At 45.9% G+C, this 26,467-nt stretch overlaps 2 protein-coding genes across 5 annotated transcripts in view; both read right to left on the bottom strand.

Moving 5' to 3' along the window:
- LOC144100419 (uncharacterized) overlaps window positions 1–9,614 on the bottom strand; it is a 34,306-nt gene extending 24,692 nt beyond the window's left edge. For both annotated transcript variants that reach the window (XM_077633377.1, XM_077633379.1), the window contains exons 1-2: window positions 9,508–9,614; window positions 3,413–3,522 (exon numbers count right to left, since the gene is read on the bottom strand). In XM_077633377.1, the coding sequence (XP_077489503.1) occupies window positions 3,413–3,522; window positions 9,508–9,539 (142 nt within the window). In that variant the 5' untranslated portion in view covers window positions 9,540–9,614. The remainder of the gene's footprint in view (window positions 1–3,412; window positions 3,523–9,507) is intronic.
- A 9,443-nt stretch (window positions 9,615–19,057) lies between these two features.
- LOC144100418 (uncharacterized) overlaps window positions 19,058–26,467 on the bottom strand; it is a 33,230-nt gene continuing 25,820 nt past the window's right edge. For all 3 annotated transcript variants that reach the window (XM_077633374.1, XM_077633375.1, XM_077633376.1), the window contains 3 exons: window positions 26,280–26,327; window positions 23,644–23,691; window positions 19,058–19,235 (listed from right to left, as the gene is read on the bottom strand). In XM_077633374.1, coding sequence (XP_077489500.1) covers window positions 19,164–19,235; window positions 23,644–23,691; window positions 26,280–26,327 — 168 coding nt within the window. In that variant the 3' untranslated portion in view covers window positions 19,058–19,163. The remainder of the gene's footprint in view (window positions 19,236–23,643; window positions 23,692–26,279; window positions 26,328–26,467) is intronic.

Genomic DNA, 26,467 nt, shown 5'->3' with positions numbered 1-26,467 from the left:
ATTCTGCAGCCTACTTCGTCTGCTCACACCGTAATGATAGCTGTGAAATTATCTTTCACTGCTTAAACATTTAGGTCGTCCTCCTCAGTTAAAGCCGAGTATCTGTTCCGAAGCGATATCCTGAATTTCTCTACTTTCATTCTTGCTGCTAACTCGTTAATTTGTTTCCGCTTGACTAGTTTCTTGCGTTCCCTTTTCAAGTATAGGCTAATTCTAGACGTTACCATTCTGTGCTCAATAGAACGCACCGTTGCGGGAACCTCTACAGATTCGGAAAATAAGCTAAATGGAATAACCGCGGCACAGTGCTGCTGGCCATGCACGACCATGAGCACTTAATGCAAAACAAAAAAAAAAACAAACTGAAGCAAACGACGTGCTACGTGAAAGCGGAAGACAGCTTTTTGATGTTACCCTATCAGGACCAGGAGCAGCAGTTGGTAATCTCAACACTGTCGGGGAAAGCTCGGGAAGAGTAATAGGGGGACATGCAGAAACTGGTCCACTGACGCCACAAACGCAGAGCGCAAAAAAAGTACAGAAGCAAAATGCTGCTCTAATCCTTTGGCAATTGTATCAACAGTTTCTATTGCTTCTTGCGGGGTCATAACACATGAGGGTGAATGTTCTGAAACCGGAATCTTTTTCCGCGATCTTAAGAAAGAGAAAAGTGCGCGACGATTTCCTGATTTTGATAGGAAATCAAAATGGTCGGATTCATAATTTTCGTTCGCTTGTGAGACTGTGCGTTTAAAAGTAGCCACAATGAACTTATAATTATGCCAATTTTTTGGGCACTGATTGTGTAGGAGCTTCTTCCATGCAGCCTTTCTGCGTCTGTGACCCCGCGAGCAATCTGCATTCCACCATCTAGCTGAAGTGTTCTACCTTGATGTACGTACAAAAAATTCGGACTTCTATCAGCATTCCTAAATGGCCAAGCATTTGCCTTTTGCTGTATGTTCTTCAGCAGAATTAACCGCTGAAGCAAGAGTAAAGCGCAAAGAGGACTGAAACTGGCCATAGTTTATATACGACCTCTGCTGAGAGCACGCCGGAGTTAAGCGGCAATTAACATCATAAACGATAGGTATGTGATCGCTGGATGTTCCACAATCCACAGTCGACCAATTGAGTACAGGAACGCTAGGCCTGGTGAAAGTTAAATCTAACACAGATCGAATTTGTGCGCGGAGAAATGTGGCCGAACCTGAATTCATACACGCAATGTTGTTATCAGTAACCCAATCCTAAAGGCGCTTACCACAGAAATCTGTCCTAAAGCCCCACGACACATGATGAGAAGTCACTGGCCATGAGAATTGACTTCTGACAATTAAGGAGCAGGAGATCAAGCAGCCTGATATCCTGCACACCGCAAGGAATATAAACATTTACCGACCATGTGGCTGGCCCCTTGGTCGGTCCCGTGGGGCGGAGGAGCTGCCGGCGGCACGGCACCGTGGCTGGTCACGCGGTTCGTCACGCGGTTTGTCACGTGACCAGTCACGTGGTTGGTCACGTGGTTTGTCACGAGGTGCGGTTTCTAGAGAATGCGCAGACCGGCGAGGCGCGCGAGGCGGCGGCTCCGGCGCGCCAGGTGTGCGCCGTATGACGTCACTGCTCATCGCGCATGCGCAGCACGTCTATCCAGGAGCCACGCGAAACTGCTCAATCTCGGCCAGTGTAGCTTACGCTACAAAAAAGCCCTACGGACCTTGCGTTTTGTAGGTAGCCAAGAATATTTCCTGCGGCAGAACGACATGAACCCATGAGACGACGGGAACGCTGCTTTCAAGGGCGCTATGGCACAGAGCAGGAGGCCCCATAGCCTTCAGCACTCGACAGACGATTCTAATCTCCGTGTCACACATGGAAGCCGAATCGGTAGGAAGCATGTGATGGGGTGCGCTGATCTTAACAACAGGAGGTCGCCGTCGTGTTTGCAAGTCGCCGGAACTGCCTGCGACGAATCGTCACTGCGTTGAAAAAACGACACTTTTGATGACCGCTTTGAGACTGGAAAGATCCTTTGAGACGTGCAAGTCAAACCATCATCTGTGATGCCTTTTAGAACGTGGCTAACCTTGTGCCGGTCGGTAATCGGAATTTCTTTATGTCACGGATTGAACTCGCGAGGCTTGCTGCATTTTCGCCGCGAGCTGCCAATCGGCAAGCTTCTGAAGAGCGTAGCTTCTGATATTTTATTGTGTTGAAACTTATGAGTTCTTTCTCATTGACATCTGCGTGCTTCACAAACCTGGTTCAATGATCATCCCCTTTCTACATTGACCCAAAGACCGCGTACCCAGAGAAATTAAGCGGGTGTCATTCAAAGAATCGCATGCTCCAAGTTTCCGGCTTCATACATAGGCGAAATAAAAAACCTCGATCAGCAAATCAGGCAAACCAAAAATGACGTCCGGTCAATGAATTCGCAAGTTGACTGGGCGACATTAAGTTACCTGGCTTCTCTACCAAAAGTGCTACGTAGGGTGACGTCATCATGACGATGAATGCAAGCAGAAAGGAAGCACATAGCACATTCAGTATGGGCACACAGAGTACTAAGGACATAACACATGCGGCAGCCAATTAACTTCAATCACTCTTTAACGTCATCCGTGGCAATAGTGGCAATATCAATGGCGTAAGCGAGACAGTGTTTTGAGCTATTGGCAAAGTTTAAGACAAACCTCTTCACGATAAGCTCTCTCCTAATCTGAAACAAAATAACACTCTTAATATTCATGTGGCTTGCAAAATCATTTGCTTCAAGAACTGGAGTTAAGTTTTGAAATGGGTGATGGAAGTTCCAGATCTCATCCAGCTATGTTTGTTTTCCTGCACGTTAGTGCTTTCGGCTGTTGTTTCATTGGGATTGCAATTGTACGGCAGATTAATAACAACTGTTTTTAGTATTGTTTGTGCGACTGGTTGTTTCAATTTGCGCCTCGGGCCGTAATCGCTGGTTAGACATTCTAACTACTTATATTTAAACGCTTTCTGCTAGGTATGGTCAGTAAAATTGTTGGTCGAAGAGTAGTATGTAGACTCCACCCTTCAAGTAATGCCTTCATTTTCAGTTCCTTGAAGTATGCTATAAACAAAAATAGATCTGATTCATATTATCTCCAACAGGGCGTAGTTATTTTGCTACTGACTATTGTGTTTCGTGCAGGATGAAAATCCGGATAATAATGATAAGAATGAACATATGACTGCTGTGACGAACAGCTTGAATAGACGGACCAAATTTGTGATGATCGCAATGAAAAAGAGCGTTTTTTCTTTAGGTTTTATTTTTCAACCCATTATTAACTTTCCCGGTCATATCTTGCCACTCCTTACATGCAAGCTATCGCCCGTGAAACGAACATTGAAAGAGAGAGAGATGCAAAGTGTTACTTACAGTTTGCGCAATTCTTATCAGACATGGATTTCGTCGCAGATGCTGGACTGGCTAGGTAAACCAGCGAGAATGCCATGCACGCGATGACATTGGTCATCATTGCAGGACGGCTGAAACAAGGACATTGCGGTAAATAAAGAAACTCAGGGAGACGAAAACACCGACGTAAAGCCCTGCTGAATGTGACAAACAAGGCTGACGTTTATTTCATTGCGATTTCCCGATAAGATCTTGGGAGGCTCGTGGTGGCGAGAAGGCAATTTTATGCCGCTGAAGTTCGAGTTTCTGTGTACTCCCGCGCCCTCCCTCTTCAGTGAGCATTTGCTTATACTTTAGTTCCGGAAAGAGAGAGAGAGAGAGAGAGAGAGAGAAAGTTTAACCAATACATTAGAGGTTTTTCTGGTTGTTACCCTGGCATGCTAATCCGGATGAGTTTAATAGAATAGGGTGAAAAAGAGGAGAGAAAAAAACGAAGAAAAGCTGAAAGGGGAAATCAAACATCTGCAATACTCGCGCGCTCAGAAACAGGGACATCAAAAGGTGTCTTCAAACCCATGAATAGAAAAAAATCTACTAAGGCCTTTCTCCCACGCGCAGCTGAATACATCACTTCAGGGACCAAGGACATGCTGCAGGCACAGGGCGCCATTCTGGTGGAGTCCTAAACTGCTTGGCAATGATTTTCGGTGGGTGTTGGAAATCAGGCTGCAGCAGGCCAACTGTTCAAGACCTTCGCAAACAGGCGATGTCGGGCACAGAGGGCTGCTTGATGTACCAATTTTATCAAGAAAGTATTTAGAGTAAGAAACGTCGAAGCGCATTCGCTGCAGGCAATTGCGGTAACGCCTATCAGAATTGGTGGGTATGCGGAAGACACAAGTGGGGTCGATACGAATAGGGGTCAGTACTGACGCTGTGGATCACGCAACAGAGAGCGTTGAGTCCACCTGGACTGAGCAGCCACTAATCAGGCGCTATTAGTATGGCAAAAGGATCCGGGTAACAGCACGGAGTGTCGGCAGGCACCCACTTTCGCTGCGCTGTAAGCGTGATTATTGCCTGCGAGGCCGTCGTGAGCTGGTAACCACTGCAGCACAACAGGATGACGTAGCTCGCAGGCCTCGCTGTGCAGCCTTTTGTAGTCGACTCGGAGCTGCTGCTGAATGCGCGATGACTGCAGTAAAGCGAGATAGTCGGTAACGATAACCCACGCTGTTGGAAGTTGTTACAAAATATAATGTAAAAGCTGCTCGCAGAGCTTCGAGCTCGGTAGCAGTAGTGGAAGTGCAGTGACTGTGTGTCGTCTAGATAGTGGTGCGCATTGATGGAACTCAGGCAACTGCTGATGAGACGGAGGTGACCGAGCCGCCATCAGCGTAGATGTGGTAGTGTACACTATATGGTCGAGAAGTGTGCTGAAGGGCAAAGCATTGAAGGTCTGGTCCGAGGGTGTGGGTTTTGCTCTTAATTCCAGGTATTGTTGCCCTGATTGGCCATGCAGCAAACTTTCAAGTTGTTGACGAGGACGTGCCAGTTCCCTGGTAGTGTAACGGGAGACGAGCGGAGGTTTCGTTTAAGCAGTACGCTGCGAGTGGAAGGCAAGGTTCACGGGCCGCAAAGCGCAGCTGGGCACAAAGCAGCCCCTCGGTTAGCAGCACTGATAGAGAGAGACTTCTGCTCTCTCCTAGAGTATCTAATGTGGAGGTGCTGTTGGGAAGGCCGAGGCACACTCTAAACAAGACTACGACTATTGGGGAGGAAGCGCACACCCTTTTATAGAAGGGTGTCCGCTAGGGAGCAACTTACTTCTTTTTTAGCGCAGATTCTCAAAGCCTTGGATTACTTGTGTTCGAGGAGTTGGATTTTTCTTTGCTAGATACCTTGAAGAACTAGGAGACAAGTGTCGAAGCCATTCACAGAACTCCCCATACAGCTGTAGTATTGAATCTATAGAGTAGACTCTTATGGTAGTCGAGAGCATACGAAAGGGAGAGGCGTATGAACACAGTTTGATTTTCAGCTGTTCTACGCGTGAAGACTACGACAGTGACTTCTCAAAGGTCACACCTAGAAATTTCTGGCTGGTGACATATGACTTTGGGATGCCAGCAGCTCTCAGCACCTTGCTCGAAAAGATCGCGCTTCGGAAATAAAATTTCTGAGCACTTACTTATCTGGGGATATGACGATACCCCGCTTGTTTAAAAATAATGCAAATCAGCCTATTGTCGTCTGTAGTCGCGCATGCACAGTGCGCCTTTTGTGTCCAGAACACAATACAAAGATGTCATTTGCGGTGATGGTGATTTCAACAGTAGGGGGCCAGCGTTTTGCTCAAGCCAATAGCAAAGATATCGATCAGAGTAGGACTTAAAATCCCTCTTGTGTGAAACAGCCTGAGTTATTTGATGCAGGGCTATGTCGCCTTCATGAATAACCTCATGTGTGAAGCACCCTTCACGTAAAGGAACAGAGCAATGGTCATAGACCACTGCACTTTGATACGCTTGGCACAGTTGGTAAGAGCAATAACGTTAGCAATGTTGGGCTTCCTTTCCGGAAGACAAGACACAGTGGGCGGGTAAATTCTCCTCTTCGTCAGGCCTCAGTTAAGGCGGTAATGTACCATTTTCTTCATCAGTTTTTCGACGAAGCTTAGAAGTGCAATGGGATGATTAGCATTTAGGTCAGCAGGTGGGTTTCCGGGCTTGAGGACAGATATAAAACGCGCTCACTTCCAGCACTCAAGATGGTCGGTCTCCCAGGAGGTGTTATAAAACTCGAGCAGCTGAGCCTTAGCTGTACTTCTTAGGTGAGAGAAGGCAGTGCAGCTGACAGAGTCTGGTCTTGGGCAGGATTGTTTTTTATTGGCAACTGCCAGAGCCGCATGGAGCTCTTTCATAGTGAATGGTTCGTTAAGAAGAGCAGTGTTGAGCGAATGGGGGGAGTTTCTCCAACAGGGAGTTTCTCCAACACGGAGTTTCTCCAACACGGAATTTCTCCAACACGGAGTTTCAAAGCTTTAAAGAGGCCGTGACACCGATATGGTTGTTAATAGAGCAATGACCTTGGGACAGAAAGCCTCCCTTGCGCCGAGACGAGAAATAGTCGCGTTTACAGTTCAAATCAAATCAAATCATATTTTATTCTCCAGCAAGTATCTGGATGGTCACCTCGGCTAAAACCTGTACAAACAGCTTTACGAAGGCCCAGGAAACCATTTAATGGCACCAGCGGACAGAAAGAAATAACAATTAATGAACAATACAGACGGGGTCATCAACAGATAAACTGAAAAGAAATTATACAGCATATGCATGAGAGCAACACAACAGAAATAAGCTAACAGAATGTTTATCATTAAAGAACTGAATGCAATAAAAGAGTACAGTAAAAACAAAAATTTTCTCATACGACATATGAATAAATTTTTTTAATTGGTTTTTGGGGAAAGGAAATGACGCAGTATCTGTCTCATATATCTTTGGACACCTGAACCGCGCCGCAAGGGAAGGGATAAATGAGGGAGTGAAAGAAGAAAGGAAGAGGTGCCATAGTGGAGGGCTCCGGAATAATGTCGACCACCTGGGGATCTCTAACGTGCACTGACATCGCACAGCACACGGGGGCCTTAGCGTTTTTCCTCCATAAAAACGCAGCCGCCGCGGTCGGGTTCGAACGCGGGAACTCCGGATCAGTAGTCGAGCGCCCTAACCACTGAGCCACCGCGGCGGGGCTATGAATAAATTCAGATTACATTTTCACAACGTATATTCGCAGTTGTTGTGGACTAAATTCAGCAGTATCTTTATATTTATTAACAAAAAATGGCAGAATGTGAGCCAAGGATTGCAGCTTGTAATCAGTTCGAAACTGTGGTAAGGACCAAATATCAGTACAACGAGTGTTTACTGTTGGTGTACGATATTCAAGGAAGCAAGTTGTGTCAAGAAAATACTCATACCTGTGGAAGAAAAGTATGTTATTTGTAAGAAACGAAATTCATATAAATTATCTACATGGATCATATTGAACGATGCTATTGTGGGATTAACACTCGATGTTGGTTTCGTGTTTGCGATAAGACGAAACAATTTTCCTCTGCAAAATGAGAAGCTTGTTAATATTTCTTTTAGTTGTTGTTGCCCATACCAGTGTACAGTGGTGAATATGAGAAAAAAATAGAGCGTAATATATTTGTAGTTCAGCGCTTGTGGGAAGAAATGTGCGGCAGCGTGATTTTACGCCAGTAACAGCAGACAGTTTTCTAGAGATATAAACAATATGAGCGTCCCATTTAAGATGGGCAGAAAAATACACACCGAGAACCTTATGCTCGCTGACTATTTCTATATGCTGGTCTTGAAGAACGAATGGATTCACCGGAGGAACTGTTTTATTCTGAGCACGAAAAATAACGTCTTTGGATTTAGTTCGGTTTACTTTGATTTTATTTACTCTAGTTCATGCGGATAGCTTAGTAAGGATGTCATTGCATTTTAATTCTAGTGCGCTAATATTACTCCCAGAAATAAGTAAGGTGCTATCATCAGCATAGATTACGAAGTTTACGCACTTAAAAGGATGTAATTGCGCGGGGTGACCTCTGGGGCTGCGTAGAGCAATTCATACCTTAGAAAGAGGTTTTCTGAGATCTAGCTCAGCAAACAGGATCACCATTGACGTCTTGCCAGTTGACCCAAATGACGCTGAACGTGCTTCCGTGCGCGACTAGTAAAGCTCTCTTCTACGGAATGCGTCTTGCATGCTCGTCTCTCTGCTGTGCTCCGCGCCAACAGTCGATTGTACTTTTGTAAGAGTCATAACCTTAGTGCTAGTCGTTTTAGCACATGCTACTGCATGAATGAAGTTTTCTTAGGTCAGGCGTGAGAGCTCAAGTTTCTCTACGGTTTCAGCAAGTACATCGTCATTCATGCAGGGTACTTTACGAGGCTGGGAACTCACAAAATCATCAGCAATCTGAATGTACATAGTAGGTGATCGCTTGTGTTCTGCTCCATTCACCTAGATTTTTTTCTATTTGTCACCTGTAGATGCAGGTTAACCGGGAGCTGTGCGAGTTCAGCGTTGAAAGAACGAAATGATGCTGTATGAAGGACGCAGAAGGTCGCCCAGTCTAAGCGTCGTCACCAAACGCTTCGAATGCCATTTCGTTTGAGCGACAGTGCTTATTGTTGCCGCCGTCTTTTCTTTAATTCCTATTAGAATGGGCCAAGTACCACGAACATTTGCTCAAAGAAGGACGTCCGGTGGCGACAAATCAGCCTTGAAACCAAAAAAAAGGGGTGCTCATTTCGGTTAGGCTCGGGGAAGGTATTCTGTTTTGTTGCATTTGGAACTTGTAGTGCGTATACCTCGTTATGACTAGTTCAGGCGTGTGCTATGTGATGCGTGAGCACTACTGTATGGCAAGAATTTGTGTCTAGGACTGCACAAGCAATCGTCCCATTCGCGAAGCAATTGTACGAAAAATGGCTGTGGTTTAGTTATGGTTAAACCTGGAGTGACATGATAGCTACGGCTGGCCGAGTGGAACTCGCTCAGTCGAATTGCAGAGTCAGTCTTTCGCCGCTCCGTTTCGCTGGGCGGTCTTCATCTTCGTCCCTGGACGTGGATTCACTCTCTCCCCTCTCCACCAACCCCCACTTGGTTTCACCGGCGCGTCGCGCCGCCGGCAGCAGCTCCGCACCACATGACCAACCACGTGACCAGCCACGGATCCGCCACGGTGCCCACGGCGCCGCCACGCTGAAGGCTGGAAATGCTAGCGTAATGCAGCTATCGCTACAAAATTTCACCATTAGTGTGTTAACGTACTGACGCCGCACCAAGCCAGGCAAACTGTCTGATATTGACTATAGAAGGTATCAAGCATATTCCGGCGGTTCCTGCTAGTGTCAGAAAGGTTGTACGTCTGCAGACTGAAGTTAAGAAGGTTTAGCTGCGTAGGTCGACAAGACTTCTAAGTTAAAATTGTTCTCGGTTTCTACCTATTGCTTTAATTTTTTTCACTGGTTTTCACGTCAAAGCACGTGACTATTACGCCTATAGCGAATTCGTAGATATTAAGTTACCTTTGTAGGAAGATTAAGCCAAAGCGCTGCATGTCTCGTTCAGAAAAGAACCTCCTGCCGTCGTAAGCACCTTTCTATAAATGAGAAAAAAACGCAACTCGGAACGATCCGTCCAGACGTCTTATTAGGTTTAGACGAAAGAAAGAATAATTTATGATTCTTTGCTCCTATTTCTTTGTTATTGCCCTAATTTTATTGCAGTCTTCGCGTGAATAGATTTCTTTATGCCCGTCTTCATTCCGGCTGTTATTTGGATAAAACCGTGAAAATCAGGCATGAGAAAAATCGAGAAGGACACGTCAATACAGCTGCGGCAATGAATATTAGCAGTTGCAGTGTGTCAGGAGAAATGGACTTCATTGCTTCAAACACAGGCTTCCTGAGTGTTGAAAGTTTTCAGTCTCTCTCTGTGAAGGCGAAAAATGCATCTCGCTAGGTATAAAATGGGAGCCTGGAAATGTAGTTAGCAAATCTTAAAGTGCGTTGGGAGGAATCGGCCTGGAAAAAGCTCAAAGCACTACCACCCTCCACAGAATCGAGGAATTGATAGCAACTGATGTTCTGCGGTCCTTGTTCCGTTCTCAGAAACAAGAGTTCTATTTGTTGTCTGATAAAAGAAACCCTCTCTGATATTACCGTCAACGTCACGGGACAAAGCTCCGGCTGATTATCATGAACCAGAAATAAGTACGCAATCATTGCGAAGAAATTATATTTCCGGTAATGTAATCAGGACGACGCAGCAGTGGCAACCAGCAGTCTAGTTAAGCGTCAGAGTGGGGAAAAAGAAGGAAAAACTCAGTGGATAAGAGCGGGGGTAAAGACGTAGCAACGACCCGAGGAAGTGTTCTGTAGTAACGTGGTTTAAGTTCTCAGAAGCAGAATTAATGGGGGATCCACAGGCACAGTGAGATTTGTTGTGCGGACGTCTCTTGACTCAAGGTAATGATGGTGACGACAAATTTGGAGGCCTTGGGGTCTGGTCCCACGGAAGGCATGCGGTTGTTGTCTGTATCTTTTCTAATTAATTGCTTTTAAAATAGTTACCTATTAGTCTTATATTGACGAAAACCAGAAACGAAATAAAAAAAATCCACTATATTCCTTGGTTTCGGAGACTGTCGGCCTCCGTCATGTGCGGTAGAAGATGACACGCAAATAGATCAGGCCGTTCTGAATGTAATGCTCTCGACATGGTCGCTCCAGCCCAGGTCGCCGTAGAAATGTACACCCAGAAACCGGCAACTGTGCAGGCGTTTAGTTATTACGTTATTAAGCTCTAATTTATATGATTGCGTATTGACCCAAGGCATGAGCGGTAGCGCAACCCAAGACGAAGGACGAAGAACACATACACACAATACCGGCGCTAGCTTCCAACCGAAGGATTCCCAGACGACCAAGGCGAACTGGGAGACTGTCAGATACCTCAGTTCTGCTTAATATTATTGACGGCTTAACAGAAATGAAGGCTTTGCGAAAATATTAGGAAAATTTTAGGAAAGCCCACTTTCAAAATTAGTAAATATAGACCTTTTGTTATCTACACTGATATTTGGGTGGATTTACCGAGCTGAAAACCATATTACAGCGAGAGCTCCACTCATCGGGACAAAACTACCGATTTTGATGGGGATGAGACAATGACCTTCAGTGCCTCACAAGGTCAAACTGAACTTCACTGCGTGGCGGTGTGCCCCAGGCTAAGGGAATATGACCACGTCACCATAATACTATGAGAGTTGGGCACCTGACCATGACCCTTGACCTTGATCTTGACATTTTTTATTTAGTTATTTATTGAATAATGCGGACATGTATGTCCAAGCAGGAGAGGGAAATACATGCAGGGGAATAATAAAGAATAATAATTGATTTTAGGGGAAAGGAAATGGCGTAGTATCTGTCTCATATATCGCTGGACACCTGAACCGTGCCGTAAGGGAAGGGATAAGGGAGGGAGTGAAAGGAAGAAAGAGGTGCCGTAGTGGAGGGCTCCGGAATAATTTCGGCCACCTGGTGATCTGTAACGTGCACTGACATCGCACAGCACACGGGCGCCTTAGCGTCCGTGTGCTACAGGGGAAAAGCGAAGCAAGTACGATAGTACCGAACAATATAGATGCCACGAAATAAACAATGCAAAAATACAAATGGAAATGCGGTTACAGTGCAGCTACGAAGCCAGCAGAGAAGATATAAAGAATGATTAGAAGGCAACGGAGAGTTCTGCGCTAGAGCATTTAATGCAGAAACTGTTCTTGGAAAAAAAAGAAAAGTTGTATGCATTTGTGCGTGCAAAAATAGGTTCGAGGCTATGGGTATGCTTGTGGCGCGAGGATCGTCTAGAATCACTAGCGATGTGATTTTCGAGTCGAATACCAAGTCAAGAAAAGTATAATGAGTGAAAGAAGTTGAGACGGGCTTTCTTGCTTCTATCTGCAAATGGTTCTAAATCTGCCAGTTTCAGCATGGCGGAAGTAGAGTGCAGGCGCCAGTAACGGTTGAAATTAAAGCGAGACGCAAGACGTTCTATTTTTTATTGCGAAGTAATACTACTTTAGGTCGCACTTCAGCCCGTTCCGTGGCGAGGCGGTGGTAGGCACCATTGACCTTTAGCGTGACTTCGCTGCGTGACGTCACACCACGTGACCTAGAGTGACGTCACACCAGCTGTGTAAAAACGGTGCCCCATCTCACGCCGTCGCGAGGCGAGGCGGTAGCCGCCAACGGCGGCCTAACTCCCGCTCCTCTCACCAGGGGCGCTACGGTCGGTGTGACGTCACACCAGCTGTGTAAAAACGGGGCCCCATCTCATGCCGTCGAGAGGCGAGGCGGTAGCTACCAACGGCAGCCTAACTCCCGCTCCTCTCACCAGGGGCGCTACGGTCAGAGTGACGTCACACCAGCTGTATAAAACAGCTCCGCTCCTCTCGCCAAGGCAGTCATACAGCCAGATGTTACAATGGTGCCTACGAACAAGGCAGCTCGACAGAATGCCGAAACATACAGGCTACCGCTAATGCACCGTGAAGACGACGAGGAGACGTACAACAAACTGTATCGCATTTTGGACGGGGACAATAACCCCAACATTTATTACGGCTTAACGCTACCGTACTTTAACGAACGCTACTGCAAGCACCGAGTGGGCATATCTTACGACGCGGAGAAAATGGAGTGTTACCGCACCGTCGGCCAATCGATACTGGAAGATTTTGTAAGGGGCACGCTGGTGAGGGAAATGTTTGTCGGCATACACGGATTCGACGGATGACTTCCTCTTAGATGATTTACTCTAAGCCGTAACACTAGTATAACCCAAGACTACCACCAGCCATACTACCAGCTCATCCGAGAATAACACACTCTTGCTTCGCAATCACCAGGCTTAACCAAGCTAAGCCAAGGCCGTTTTTTTCTAGTTCTTGGGTGTCTTTTTTAGTGTAGGGGTCCCATACAATGCAGGAATATTCAAGAATCGGCCTTACAATGGATTTATATGCCTTCAGTCCTAGGGCACTAGGGGAACCGCCCATCTGAAACTTGAGAAGTCCTTAGAATTTGCGGGCTGAAGAACATATATTATCGATGTGTTTTGTCGATTTGAGCCGTGAAGTTATTGTGACACCTAGATATTTATATTCTTTTACATATCTGATGGCATTGTTATTTATGTTGTGTGTAAAATTAAGTTGTGTAGTCTTTTTACGAATACAGAGAGAAACTGTTTTGTCAAAGTTAATAACTATTTCCATTCGTTACACCATTTTGCTAATAATTGCAGATTTGCGTTCCAAGTAAAATGGTCAGACACAGATTTGATAGTATTAAATATAATACAATCATCCGCAAACAGCTTTACGGACACAGAAGGTTCGAGTGCTTTTGTGAGGTCGGTTATATAGATATTGAAGAGTACTGGACCCAAAACCGATCTCTGAGGCACACCTGAGTAATCCTCTAAGAATCGAGAGGTGGCTCCATCGATGTCGACAAACTGCTTTCGTTTTGACAAATATGACGTGACCCAGTTGATTATTTGATCCGGACTGCCTATTAATTTCATTTTTGTTAGTAGTCTATGATGAGGGACTCTATCAAAGCCTTTGGAATAATCTAAGAAAATCATGTGGACCTGGCCACCACAATCAAGCACTTTGGCAAGTTCATCTACAGTGATCACTAGCTGTGTTGTTGTGGAGAGTCCTCGATGGAAGTGATGTTGCGTTTTGGTCATTATTCCCGTCGGGTCTAAAAAAATTGATGAGGTATTTGTTGAATACGTGTTCTGGCACCTTGCAGGGGGTGGAAATCAGTGAAATAGGGCGGTGATTACCAGCTTGCAGTCGGTTGCCATTTTAAAAACCGGAACCACGCGGGAAATTTTCGATTCATCAGGTACTGTGCCTGATGTAAGACACTTGTAAAACATTGTTATCAAACACTTCGGTACTGTTTCAGCGTACGTTTTTAGAAAGGTAGTGGGAATATTATCGGGGCCGCTGATTTCTTGGTGTCTAGCCGCAGCAGTAGTTCTAATATTGCTTCTCTGCTAATAGTAACACTTCTTTCGTGACTGTTCAGACAGCAATCATTAAATGTTGTATAATATTTGTTAAATACTCTTTGGAAGTAAGTATTAAAAGCATCGGCTATCTCCTTTTGATCTGTAATGGCAGAGTCATTGACAATTATCTTGTCAAGTTTTCTAATTGCTTCGCTTGAGAGAAAGTGCCAAAATTTACTGGTATTTTCCATCACGTAACCACCAAGCGTCTCACTAAAGTAGCGATGTCTTGATTCTTGTAACTCGGTTGCAATTGTAGCTTTTAGGCTGCTAATGATAGAAATGGCAGCATTTTTTTGTCTCCAATATCGTTTCAGCTTGCGTTTAACGGGAATTATCTCTCTAGTTATCCAAGGACTTCTCCTATCTACCTTCTTTTTTCTATCTGGAGCAAAGTTGCGCAGGCAGCAGTGGCAGAGAGTCCCGAACCTTACCCAAAATGTATTAACATTACTACTATCGAATGATTGTAGCGAATATTTTAAATATGAAACAATGCTAGGATGATCTGCTAAAGCAAAATTTTTTACCGTTACGATCCTGAAAGCAATCTTCAGGGATCGACGTGGAAGTGAGCAACCAAAGAATACCATCTTATGGTCCGAGATTATACCAAGCACTTCAAATAATAGTTTGTTATGACATTTGGACAAAGGATTAGATCTAACACTGAAGATGTTGATTCAGTTACACGAGTGGGGAGTAGAAGCGCCTGCTTCAGATTATAAGCTAATAGCATGTCCAGAATAATGTCGGCTTTTGGTACTTCATGCGTGCCAGCAGTCAGTGATTTCCAGTCGACATTTGGAAGATTAAAATCAGCTGCTATTATCTTGTTGTGTCTTCGGTATTTACCTAGCTGATCATTCAGTTTCAACATAAAGTCATGGTGAATTCCAGGTGCTTGGTAGACACGAACGATAACAATATGATTACCAATGTGATACAGTGGGCACCACACCGACAATGACCTTCAATGCCTCACAACGTCAAACCAAACTGCGTGATGGTATGGCCCCAACCTATGGTAATATGACCACGCGACCATATGACTATTACCTTTGGGTACCTGACCTTGATATTTTACCTTGACCTTTGAAATTGACTTTGATAATTGATTAGGGACAGTGGAGAGCATGCTTAACAGAACTTAGGCTAGTATAACTAGGTTGAAGCCACGTTGAACCCCAGCCGTATTGTTCTGTACAAATTAATTTTTTCGCTTTCCCCTGGTCTGTGCTCCGTTTATTTAAGGTGAAATGGTTTGAAAGTAGGTCTTTGACCTCACCTTGAGTAGAAGCAAAATACCTTGTGCCATGTTGCTCTCTGGCCACAGATGGCCTTGAGTCATAAAAACCCTTCACCGCCACGTCAAAGTAAGTTCGGGCTTCGTAAGATAGCCAAAAATTATAAATATAGAATAAAGATTTAGCCTTTTTAAAATCTGTGCTTAGATTGTTTCGAAAACTCTTAAACTCAGTTAAATCATCCGGGCTGCTCGTTTCCCAAAAAATAAGAACACATTTTATTAATTTATTATAAGAGTGCTGCTGTCATCCATTCTTTTCTGGCCTGACTCTTCTTCTGTAGAGTTTGTGTTGGAAATCCTTCATAATTACTTTCCAACAACTTTTCAATAATATATCATAACCGGAGACCAATCCGCTTCACGATATACATCAGTCCGATCATGTCCGATCAGCAGTGAGGTGACTGAAAAATTGAACGTCCTTTTTGCATTCTTTTCGCTTTGAAATCTAGTCTACATTAGTGGATTGTTTCACAAAAAGATCAACACTGCAGGCACCCTGTCCGGTGCGGAAAAAAGGCGAGGCAACCTCTCGACGTCACTTGCTACAATGGAAAGCAAATAAAGCTTTGTCGCAGAGGACCTCTTTTATGATAGTTCCTCCTCGAAAATTGTGCTCTTTCTGTCTTCCTGTGTTCTTCCTGTGTTCGTATTTTACGTGTGCGCAACTTCTATTTAGAACAACCGTGCACCAACTTGCCCAACCACAAGTTCTTCTTAACACACATTTCACATTCCTTGCCTCTCACGGTTATGCTTGACGTCATCTACTCTCTTGAGTGGGAGCTCGATTTCCCTGTAATGCCTATTGGGTGCTTCTAGAAGTTAAATGTAGGTGTCAGACATGCGTTGAACATACGTTCCATTGTTAGACACAGCTTATTTCAGGGTTGAATGGTTGTAAACTTTTGCTGTGAGTGTATGCCAAAGTTTTCTAAATCTCAGCAAGCTCTTTCCATAAGGCGACAAAAGATCGTTTAGAGCCGTCCACAGTGCTACGAGACGGCAGCGGACGTCATGCGAAAGACTTCAGGAATTTCCTTGCTCCAGCATTTTTAGTTTTAAATATCAGCTCCCAACTGCTGCGCGTTTACTGATATGATATTTTTAGTACCAATCATCACATTTCAAAAATGTTGGCACATACAGTTCAGACGGCTTGCGTGTCAGAAGACCTAGGACTGGCCGCTCACTTCGTGAACGGAGTCACCACGCAGCTGGCAATTCTGTCTCTGAAGGGTTCTACGTAGCCGCCGCCGCGACGCCGCCGCACCCCTTCTGATATGCGCGCTAACTTAGTGGAAGCAGTCGCCACCGTAGCATGGCCCGCGCCCCTCTCCCCACCTGCTGCCCCATCAGATTGCATTCAAAAGCGCTGACCGTCTGCCTAAGGTCATTATTCTCAATTGTACATTCATTGATCACTTGGAGACATGCACAAACACACACACGCACACTCACGCACACGAACACACAAACTCAAACAGGGAAGGTTTGGTTTATGGTTTACGGGGCTTTAACGTCCCAAAGCGACTCAGGCTATGAGGGACGCCGCAGTGAAGGGCTCTGGGAATTTCGACCACCTGGGGTTCTTTAACGTGCGCTGACATCGCGCAGTACACGGGCCTCTAGAATTTCGCCTCCATCGAAATTCGACCACCGCTGCCGGGATTGAACCCGCGTCTTTCGGGCCAGCAGCCGAGCTCCATAACCACTGAGCCTCCGCGGCAGCTACACAGAGAAGGGTTTCGTTCAATGGGGCAAGTTAGGTTTACTCGTTGAAACTCCTCTCATTCGATATCCTCGTAGCAGGCAGAGCAAAGGTCATTTTTCTGAAGTGGCACTGGAAACAATGGGACACCAGTCCCGCATTGGCCAGCGATGGGCAAATAGAGGCAACTTAGCAGCAATTAGGCAAAGAACAAAGTAACTTGCAAATTCAAAACAGTTGTTTCAGTTGTATCAGCGCATAGAACATGCCACTGCCACATCGCCACTGCTACCCGATGAATGAAGGAATTGCACGTTCTGCCAGGCTTCATCGACGACCAGGAAGGAGCGCGTCTTCAGGTGATCGGCAAATCATGTATCTTCTCCATAACACTTCAATAACTTTTTCTGAGGAGGCAAAATCAATCGGTCCGGTGGGTTTGCCTCGGGACGGTCCAGCGTCTACGCCGGCGATGTGGGTTAGATGACAGCGAACCAAGGGGACGACAAGAGAGCGCCGCGTCCTTAAATTTTTTGCCAGATTTTTTGTTGAGAACTTGAATTCTAATAGGGGATCGAAGTACCAAAAGCCAGCGCCACACAGGCAAGCTATTGAGGAACGACAACTAGCCTATAATTCATGTTAATGTGTTATTTGGCAGTGTTATGTTTTATGTAGGTATATAACAATAACGGACAGAGGAACGTTCAAAGTAGAACTTCTTTTGCACCAACACGATGGTTGGACTCCAGAAGCTAGACACGAAGGACTGTATGATTTTGCGATTGAGCGTGTCACTGGCACGATTCTGATAATGTTCAGTTTTGAAAAAGGCGCGCAATACGGGCGGAAAGCGGTGCCCCAGAGGAAGCCAGGAAGTAAGCGGTTTCGTAGATGAAGAGCGGCATTATAGGCTGGACGCTGACGATTGAAGAGACAGTGAAATCCTTGAGGTGAAGAATGTGCTGAGGAGTAGTGTCACAAGCGGCGAAAAGAGAAGAACTGCGTGAAAATGCAGAAGCGACGTATTTAAAACTATGTTGTGCTTCAGTATCCCTACGCGATCGAAATAAATTAACATTTGTGGTTTCCATGGCTGCCGCGGTGCCTCAATGGCTATGCATGGCGCTCGGCTGCTGGCCTGAAGGACGCGGGTTCGATCTCGGCAGCGGCGGTCAAATTTCGATGCAGAAGAAATTAATTCTAGAGGCCCGTGTAGTGTGCGATGTCAGTGCACGTTTAAGAACCCCAGGTGGTCGAAATTTCTGGAGCCCTTCACTACGGCGTCCCTCATAGCCTTAGTCGCTTTGGGACGTTAAACCCTCATGAACCAAACCATTTGTGGTTTCCTTTAATTTTAATTGTCTGTGTTCAACCTTTTATCTGCTCTTCATATTTTGTTCTACACATTTTCTTGCATTTCCTTCCTCATAATATTTTGCGAGCTCAACGTTACTCAGCAACACTGCTATGGTATTTGCTGAGTCAATCTAAGTGACTTTTTGTTGAGTTACGCTTAGTAATATTTAATTTTTCTCAGTCATTTCTAGTCATTTTCATCTTTTGTGAGTCAATGGTGGTCATTTTTTTTTGGGCGTTTCCTCTCGGTGGCCCCAACGGTGGCAGAACCTGCATGGTAGGGCCGTGACGCATCGCGTAACCGCTGCACAACTGTGACAGGAGTAGTAAGGAGGACTCCCAGCCCAGAATTATTGAGTCGAGAATTATTAAATCCGTATATATGCGCATTAACTCCTTATCGTAGTCGCGTCACACCTTTATGTAGAGCTTAAGACTCCTCTGCAGTTTTTTATTGGGGCTCTCGTGTTTTGTGTCGAGAGAAGAGCGAAAAGCATGGGTTTTGGTTTTGATATGCTGCTGGAAGCCCGACACTCTTGATCTCTAAGCGCCCAGACTTTAGAATTTGATGCGTACAGAGTGAGCAAGGAACGTGCCGGAATGCGATAACTGGAAGAGGTGTCGTCGGTTTTAATACAGCGGGGAAAAATATTGGAAATCGCCAGATGGCTGGCAGTGGAACAGACGCCAGTGGCTCTTGATGTGGCTCAGTCTACGTCGGAGTCATCAATAGCGGAGTCCTGAATAGCGCTTCGCCCGTACGGAGTCGTAGCGCATTTCTGCGAAGGTTAGAAGAAAAGAATTGCTGTGAGAATAGTGTGGAGAAATATGAGATGCCCAAATTTCATTTCTAAAAAATCATCCTAAGCATAGTTAACGTCACAAAATTCACTGCAGTTCAAAAGCCTCTTCCACTGACTTGAACTGCCCTGCGCAACCAGCGGCCCCATTATGCCGCGTAATTACTAATATCATCCGCCCAGCTAAATCCATGCAGCCCTAAGTTAAGCACAGTTTCTCATCGAATCCACATAGTTGCCTTAAGCGACTATCGGGAAACTATTCTGAGCACAGCTTGTCCCTACGAATAGGATTTCGTCGTCTCTATTTTCACGGAGACACACCACTGTCAAAATGTTTACCAAAAACCTCCTTTCCACTTTAATATACTTCGCTGTAGTTTTGACTCTCATGGCTCAATGCACTGTTCTAAATCTGTTATTAAGCCTCTTCTTGTATTGCCTCAAGTTTAACCAGGCGAAGTCCGCAAGAGTCTTTCAAGCCGCAACCTTGTAGCATTAGTAAAGACTTATAGACTCTCGACCAAGGAGAGGTGATTTGCCAGAATTTCACAAGGAAAACAAACGCGGGAATCGCCCATGCTTAACTCTGTCTGCACAACGAGCCGCAAGGTAACCACGAACGGCATAAATTAAATTAAATTGCTTATCAAAAACTTAATTGCACGACTAGGTTACTCAAAAACGCGAATTTTGAACGCGGGTGTTCATGTTCTTTGTTATCGCGATAGAACCAGGGAGGTTTTCATAAACAGACATCCCAAACGGATTGTACCAAAACTTCCACCAGAAAGTCACAGCTGCAGAATGACACTTTTGGAGCCTTGCTTGCGAAAGGCTACGTCTTCTGACGCGCGAAAGGCCGGCCGTTCTCTGAGCGGCACTGAGATTCTACTTTTGCGTTGGGCACTCCTGTACCTGGTTGCTGCGCTGAGCCGCTGCTAGTTCGGTTCAGTGATCAGCCGCGGCAGGAAAAATACTAGTACTGGCTTCATCGCTAGTTGTGGATGTTGGACTGCGCCAGATGAGCAATCGCGCACAGCTCTAGAGCCCTGGAGTACACACTGCTCTGTAGTCGCGCTTCGCTCTACCGGTTACACCGAAAATCTACGCCCACACCATCACCAACACTTCATCCAATGAATGGTCGCTGGCGACACACTCCTTTTGTCCCCTGCTCACAACGCATGGCGCCGCTCCCGCTGAACATCTCATCAGACCACGTGGCTCACAGCAGTCACTGCAAGTGGAGCATGCCACTTTCCTCTGCCCTCGCCATGCCTTCCTTCTTCATCAATAACCGCCACCCTGCGGTCACGCCAACTGCGTACACATGACACCGGCGCTCAATACAAGGAACGGGTCTTTAGTCGCCTCTATTCAAAAAGTTACCTCGTTTAGACTTCTTGAGCAAATTTCCAACCCGTGCAGCAACAACTAGCACTAAGCACGAAGTGTCGCTGAGGGCATTACGGGTGACAGTCCTTCCATGAGTCGAGATGCTAACCTTCATTTCCGCCATGCATTTGACCTAAAAATATAGGAATATAGGGTCACTCCTCACCCCGGCAGTCCTACACGTGTTTCACCAGAAATCTATCCGAGTGGTGTGTCACTACTCTCATCCAACGTTCTTCATTCCGGTTATTGTTAGATAGCTTTGAAGGACATCGACCGTGAGAAAGCGGCCTTCATTACTTCCGACGGTACCTATCAGTTTGATGTGACGCTTATCGGTCTGTGTAATTCGCCGACCACTTTTGAGAGGATGATAGACTCGCTTCTTTGAGGAATGAACTTTTCAAAATATCTGTGTTAACTCGACGACGTCTTCTCACCGTAATTTTAAACTCATCTTGAAAGGTTTTCAACGATCGTAGTCCTTTTTCGCGAAACTGGGCTCCAGCTCAACTCCTGGAAGTATCAGTTCGGCCTCCATCAGCTAAGAGTCCTCGGTCATCTCGTCGATGCGTCGGGAATATACGCCCGGACCCGAATAAAATCCGCGCCGCCAAAGATTTCCCTATTCCCGATTCTTCAAAGAATATCCGCAGCTTTATTGGCCTTTGTCCATGCTTACGCCGCTTTGTTCGAAATTTCGCAGCTATTTTCCGTCCACTGATAGACCTGAAAAACGACGTTCCTTTTACCTGGGGCCCCGAGAAAATAGGCACCTTTCAACACTCATTACCTTGTTGAATGCACCTATAATTGCCTATTTTGCACCGACCGCCCCTACCGGAGTTCCCACAGGCGCCAGTGGACACGGGACCGGTGCTGTGTTAGCCCAGCGGCGGAAGGGCCATGATCGCGTCATTGCATAAGCCAGTCTTTTTTTTTTTTGGCCGCCGAGCGCAACCGCTACATTACTGACCGTAAATGCCTAGCTTTTGTTGGGGCAGTTGCTAACTTCCGCACCTCTTCGGCTATGTTTTCTCCATCTTGACCGACCACAAAGCTTTCTTCTGTCAAGGACCCCACAGGAACTCTTGGTCGTTGGGCAATGAGACTCCAGGAGTACTCCCTCAGCGTAGTGTACAAGTCTGGAAGTCTGCACAAGGCCATTGACTGCTTATGTCGTCACCCTTTGGATCCACCTGACTCAGCTGAAAACGACATGGCACCTTCTCTTTTCGCCATTTCCGATTTGGTGAACATCGCTACCAAACAGCAACGAGATCCTTCGTTATGCTCGATCACTGAAGGCCTCGCCGCTGCCTGCCCTGATTCGTCAGTGCGGCATTTTGAGCTGGAAGGTAGCATTCTGTATCAATGCAATCTCCACCTTGACAGACCTGGCCTGCTGCTTGCCGTGCCTCAGCGCCTGCGCTCGGCTGTCTTGTCAGAACGTCATTATCTGAAACCGGCCGGACATCTGGGTGTGTCTCGGACATACGACCGCGCCCGCTACCCTTTGTTTTGGCCAACATTACGCAGTGCCCTCCGTCGCTATGTGGCTGCCTGCGATGAATGTGAACGCCAGAAAAAGAAAAACATCTGTGCTGACTCCTGGTCATCTCCGGCCTACTAGCATACCTCCTCCTTCTCCTTTCTATCAGGTCAGTCTCGACCTTCTTGGCCCTTTTCCGACTACACGATAAGGCAATAAGTGGATTGCTGTTGCCACCCACTACGCCAGAAGATACGGCATCATGCTTCCGCTGCCGACAAGTTGCGCTAGAGATGTTTCGTACTTTCTTCTGCACGACATCATCCTCTCCACGGTGCACCACTGCTACTCCTCACCGAGCGCAGCCGCTATTTCTTGAGGAAGGTCGAGCGCGACATTATTCGGCTCTGCTCTACACAACACTGTCTCCACAGCCTACCATACTCAGGCTAGTGGCCTTATAGAACGCCTGAATCGGACACTCACAGATACGTTATTTTTGTACGCCTGCGCAGACCAACGCGATTGGTGCGAAGTTTTGCCATATATCACAATCGCTTGTAATTCGTCCCACCATGACACTCGAGGCTTTTCTGCTTTCTATCTTTCGTTCTGTCGGCAACCTCACTTGCCTTTGGACACGTTGTTACCGCCTGCAATAGATACGGGCACAGAACGCACACAGGATGTCTTTGCACGTGCCGACATGGCGCGCCAGGTTGATCATCCTCGTCTCTCCGCAGCTAAAGACAAGCAGAAGGCCATTTACGACCACAGACATTGGGACGACCACTTCGTCTCGGGGTCCCTCGTCTACCTGTGGCGTCTCTGTCACCGGGTTTGACTGTCTGAAACGCTGCTGCCGCGCTACTCCGGCCCTGATTGAGTCTATCGCCAGGTGACCGACGTCACGGACGAAATTAGTCCCGCCTCTTCTGCGGCGCCATCCACCCGCACTGTGACTGATGCGCATGTGGCTCGTCTGAAACAATACCAGGTCCTGGATACGTCTTCACCTTAGCACCGGGAAGGTGGTTTTGCCGATGGGGATTAGGTCTTGGCCATAGGCTTGGACAAAGAAGATGACGAGGTGTGGTGCTTTTGTTTGGTCGCCGAGGAGAAGTGTATTTCAGGGGCTGGACCCTTATAGCACTGCTCCCTGGCTGTCTCGAGTTGTATATATATGCAAATACATTTTCTAAAAATATTTCTTTGCGCTGTATTATTTGTAGTGTCGTCCAGAGAGATCGCACGGAAGAGTTCTTTTTTAGAGAAGCTGGGTACCAATTGACATTTTTTCTGGAACAATATACCTCGGCGACGAAGCTGTCCAGTTCTTAGGCTACCCAGGCTGAGATTTTTGTTTTATTACGCCTAAGCGCAACATAACTACCATGGGTCAAGGGACCTTTCAAGGATTGAGATAAGTCGATGCGCTTAAGAAATACACGAGGGACCTATCTTCGGCGTAGAGCCGGTTAGGAAGCGTACACTTACCATTACCTTGTCGGTCCAGTCTATCAGGGCAGGCTTGTACTTGGGTTCCTGCAACAGGTGCATGCGTTTTTCTCATTTATTTCATCTGTTAGTACCCTACAGAGGGGCATAACAGAGGGGAGCGATTAAAGAGATAGCACATTGTTCTGAAAGCATGATAGGAGAAAATTAGTTGAGATACCACATCGTGCATGGCACATCGGATACTCGATAAAGGACCGTATTCTCACTATCAGGTGATAGAGAAACACTCTGAGTCAAAGAAACCTCTATATATGGTTTTCATTGATTTAGAGAAAGCATTTGATTCAGTGGGAGCCTCAGCAATCATGCAGGCATTGTAGAGTTATGGTGTACAAGGTTTATCGAAGATACTGGAAGATATCGTTCACGACTGCACAGCTGCCAAAGTTCTCCCTAAAGTCAGCATTAAAATTCCAAAAGGAAAGGATGTCAGGCAGGGAGACACAATTTCGTCAGTGCTATTCACCGCCTCTTTACAGGAGGTTTACCGTGGCCTGGACTGGGAAGAGTTGGGGATAAGAGTTACTTCGGAATACCTAAGTAATCTACGCTCCGCTGATGAAATTGCCTTCCTAAGTCACTCAGATGAGCTACACCTCATGATCAGAGAGTTAGAGAGAGAGAGGAAGAGAGGAGAGAACGGTGGGTCCAGAAAATTAACACGCAGAAAACCAAGTAATGTTCAACCATCTCGGAAGGAAACAGAAGTTTAAAATTGGGAACGAGGTGCTGGAAGGGATGAGGGTATACGCTAATTAAGACAGGTAGTGAACACTGATCAGGATCATGAGAGGAAAGTAACTTGAAGAATAAGAATGCCGTGGAGCGCATGTGGCAGGTTTTCTCTGATCATGAATGGCAGTTTAACAATATCCCTGAAGAGATAAGTATAGAACAGATGTATCTTACCTGTACCCACCTATGGGCTAGAAACGTGAAGGCTAACGAAAAGGGTTCTGCTTAAGTAAGGACTACGCAGCGAGCTATGAAAAGGAAAATGATAGGTGAAACGTTAAGAGACCGGGAGCGGGCAGAGTGGGTGAGGGAATAAATGCGGGTTAATGACATCCTAATCGATATCAAGAGGAAGAAATAGACTTGGGCACGGCATGTAATGTGAGGCAAGATAACCACTGGTCATTAAAGCTAAATAAGTGGATTCCAAGAGAAGCGAGGCGTATCAGGGGCGGCAGAAAGGTAGGAGGGCGGATGTGATTAAGCATGCAGGGATTCTGTGGCCGCAGCTGGCAACGTACCGGGTTAAATGGAGACATGGGAAACGCCTTTGCCCTGTAGCGCTGCGTTAAAGTAGAAAGACCTGGCTAATTTAAACTTTAAAGCACGGAACTGGTTAATGATGTTTTTGTTCTTCCTAATCTGTTCACTTTACATTTAAACTCAACAATTTTGTGACTTGTCCAATGACTATAATAAAATGTCTATAATAAAAAAAATTGACCGAAAGTAGCGATAGTCGGTAATGCGAAATTTAAGCAGAGCTCTTCACACCCTACCTGCTACCGCTGGCAGATGGCTTGTTATGATGCTAGCCACAATCGGCGCTGCTCCCATGGCAGCGATTTCACATATACTATTGTACTACTACTCTTGTACTATGACAGCCGGCTACGTCGACAACGTCGACACCGACGACTACAGAGACTACGCGGTGGCATGCAAAAACAGACATCTAAGAGCTGGGTTCTAAAATGTCTAATTACTGCAAGTGGGTGTCCTGTTGTGTTCGTGCCTCTTTGTCTTTGTCGTTTTAGCGCCGTCCTAACTTCTTTCAAGATATGAACCAACTAGCCCAAATCAAAGTACTTCTTGAGCATATTTGTATTAGTCTTGGCACATTGTTTCGGCTAACGCGCAATCGTCATTCATTTCACTCAAGTTTCCAGCATTAGCTTACATGGAAACCGGCGCGCACACTGATCGAAAAATTCTCCGTAAAAATCGTGCACAGCGTTTCTAACAAAACCGTAGTGGACTCGGGCACATCAGACGGGAAGTGTTCTGTCGCACCGGTAAAACCCTTTGTTTAAAATAAAAGCTGAAATAAGGTGGACCTAGGAAATGCATTGTGGTCTATGACTTGGGTAAATGTCTCACAGCATTGCCTGAGGCGTACATGAGTAATTGTGAGCACGCTAATTAGGAATTTGGCTGCTGTGAATGTCCTTAGTAAGGGATGCGAACGGAACCAGATATCGAGTTGTTATGTTAGGACGAAGCTTATGCGTGCCCCGAGTTTTTTGCGCGCACATAAAACCGCTGTGTCGCGGTATAGGTAAATGTTATTCCCCCCCCCCCTCCCCCCGGAAGAGCGCAGTGGCTTTTTGTAGTTATATACAGGCTGGTGCCGTACAGTACGTTGTAAACTTTCTATATAAAGTTCACCACTTGTGTAGCCCTTTTACTTCCTTGTGTTACTGAGCTGTTTGTCTCTCTTGACTTCCTGAATTCTGTCATTTGATCATGTAGGCGAAGCTAGCACCATCAGTCAGAGGTATTCATGGATTGCACAAATTTGATAGGTGAGATATTGATCGCGAAAGCATCGAACGGATACTATGCCTAAAAAGCCACGAGAACCAAGACACACTTACCGAGTTGTCAAAAATTACAGTTCTGAAGCACGCCATCATGAACGGGATCTAAGTGGAACATGATAACTTTGCTTTAGAAAAGCGGCTGTAAAGTATAGAGAATGAGAAGAGAATTTGTTTTCTAAAGAAAGTTTTTCCACCTAAAGCATGCCTGTCAGCCCAAGGGACCTAGTCACTGAGTGGCAAAA

Source organism: Amblyomma americanum, chromosome 8 (assembly GCF_052857255.1).
Source record: "Amblyomma americanum isolate KBUSLIRL-KWMA chromosome 8, ASM5285725v1, whole genome shotgun sequence".
NCBI classification, from domain to species: Eukaryota; Metazoa; Arthropoda; class Arachnida; order Ixodida; family Ixodidae; genus Amblyomma; species Amblyomma americanum.
Note: the sequence above shows the minus strand (reverse complement) of the source record. Positions and strands in the feature narration are given on the sequence as shown.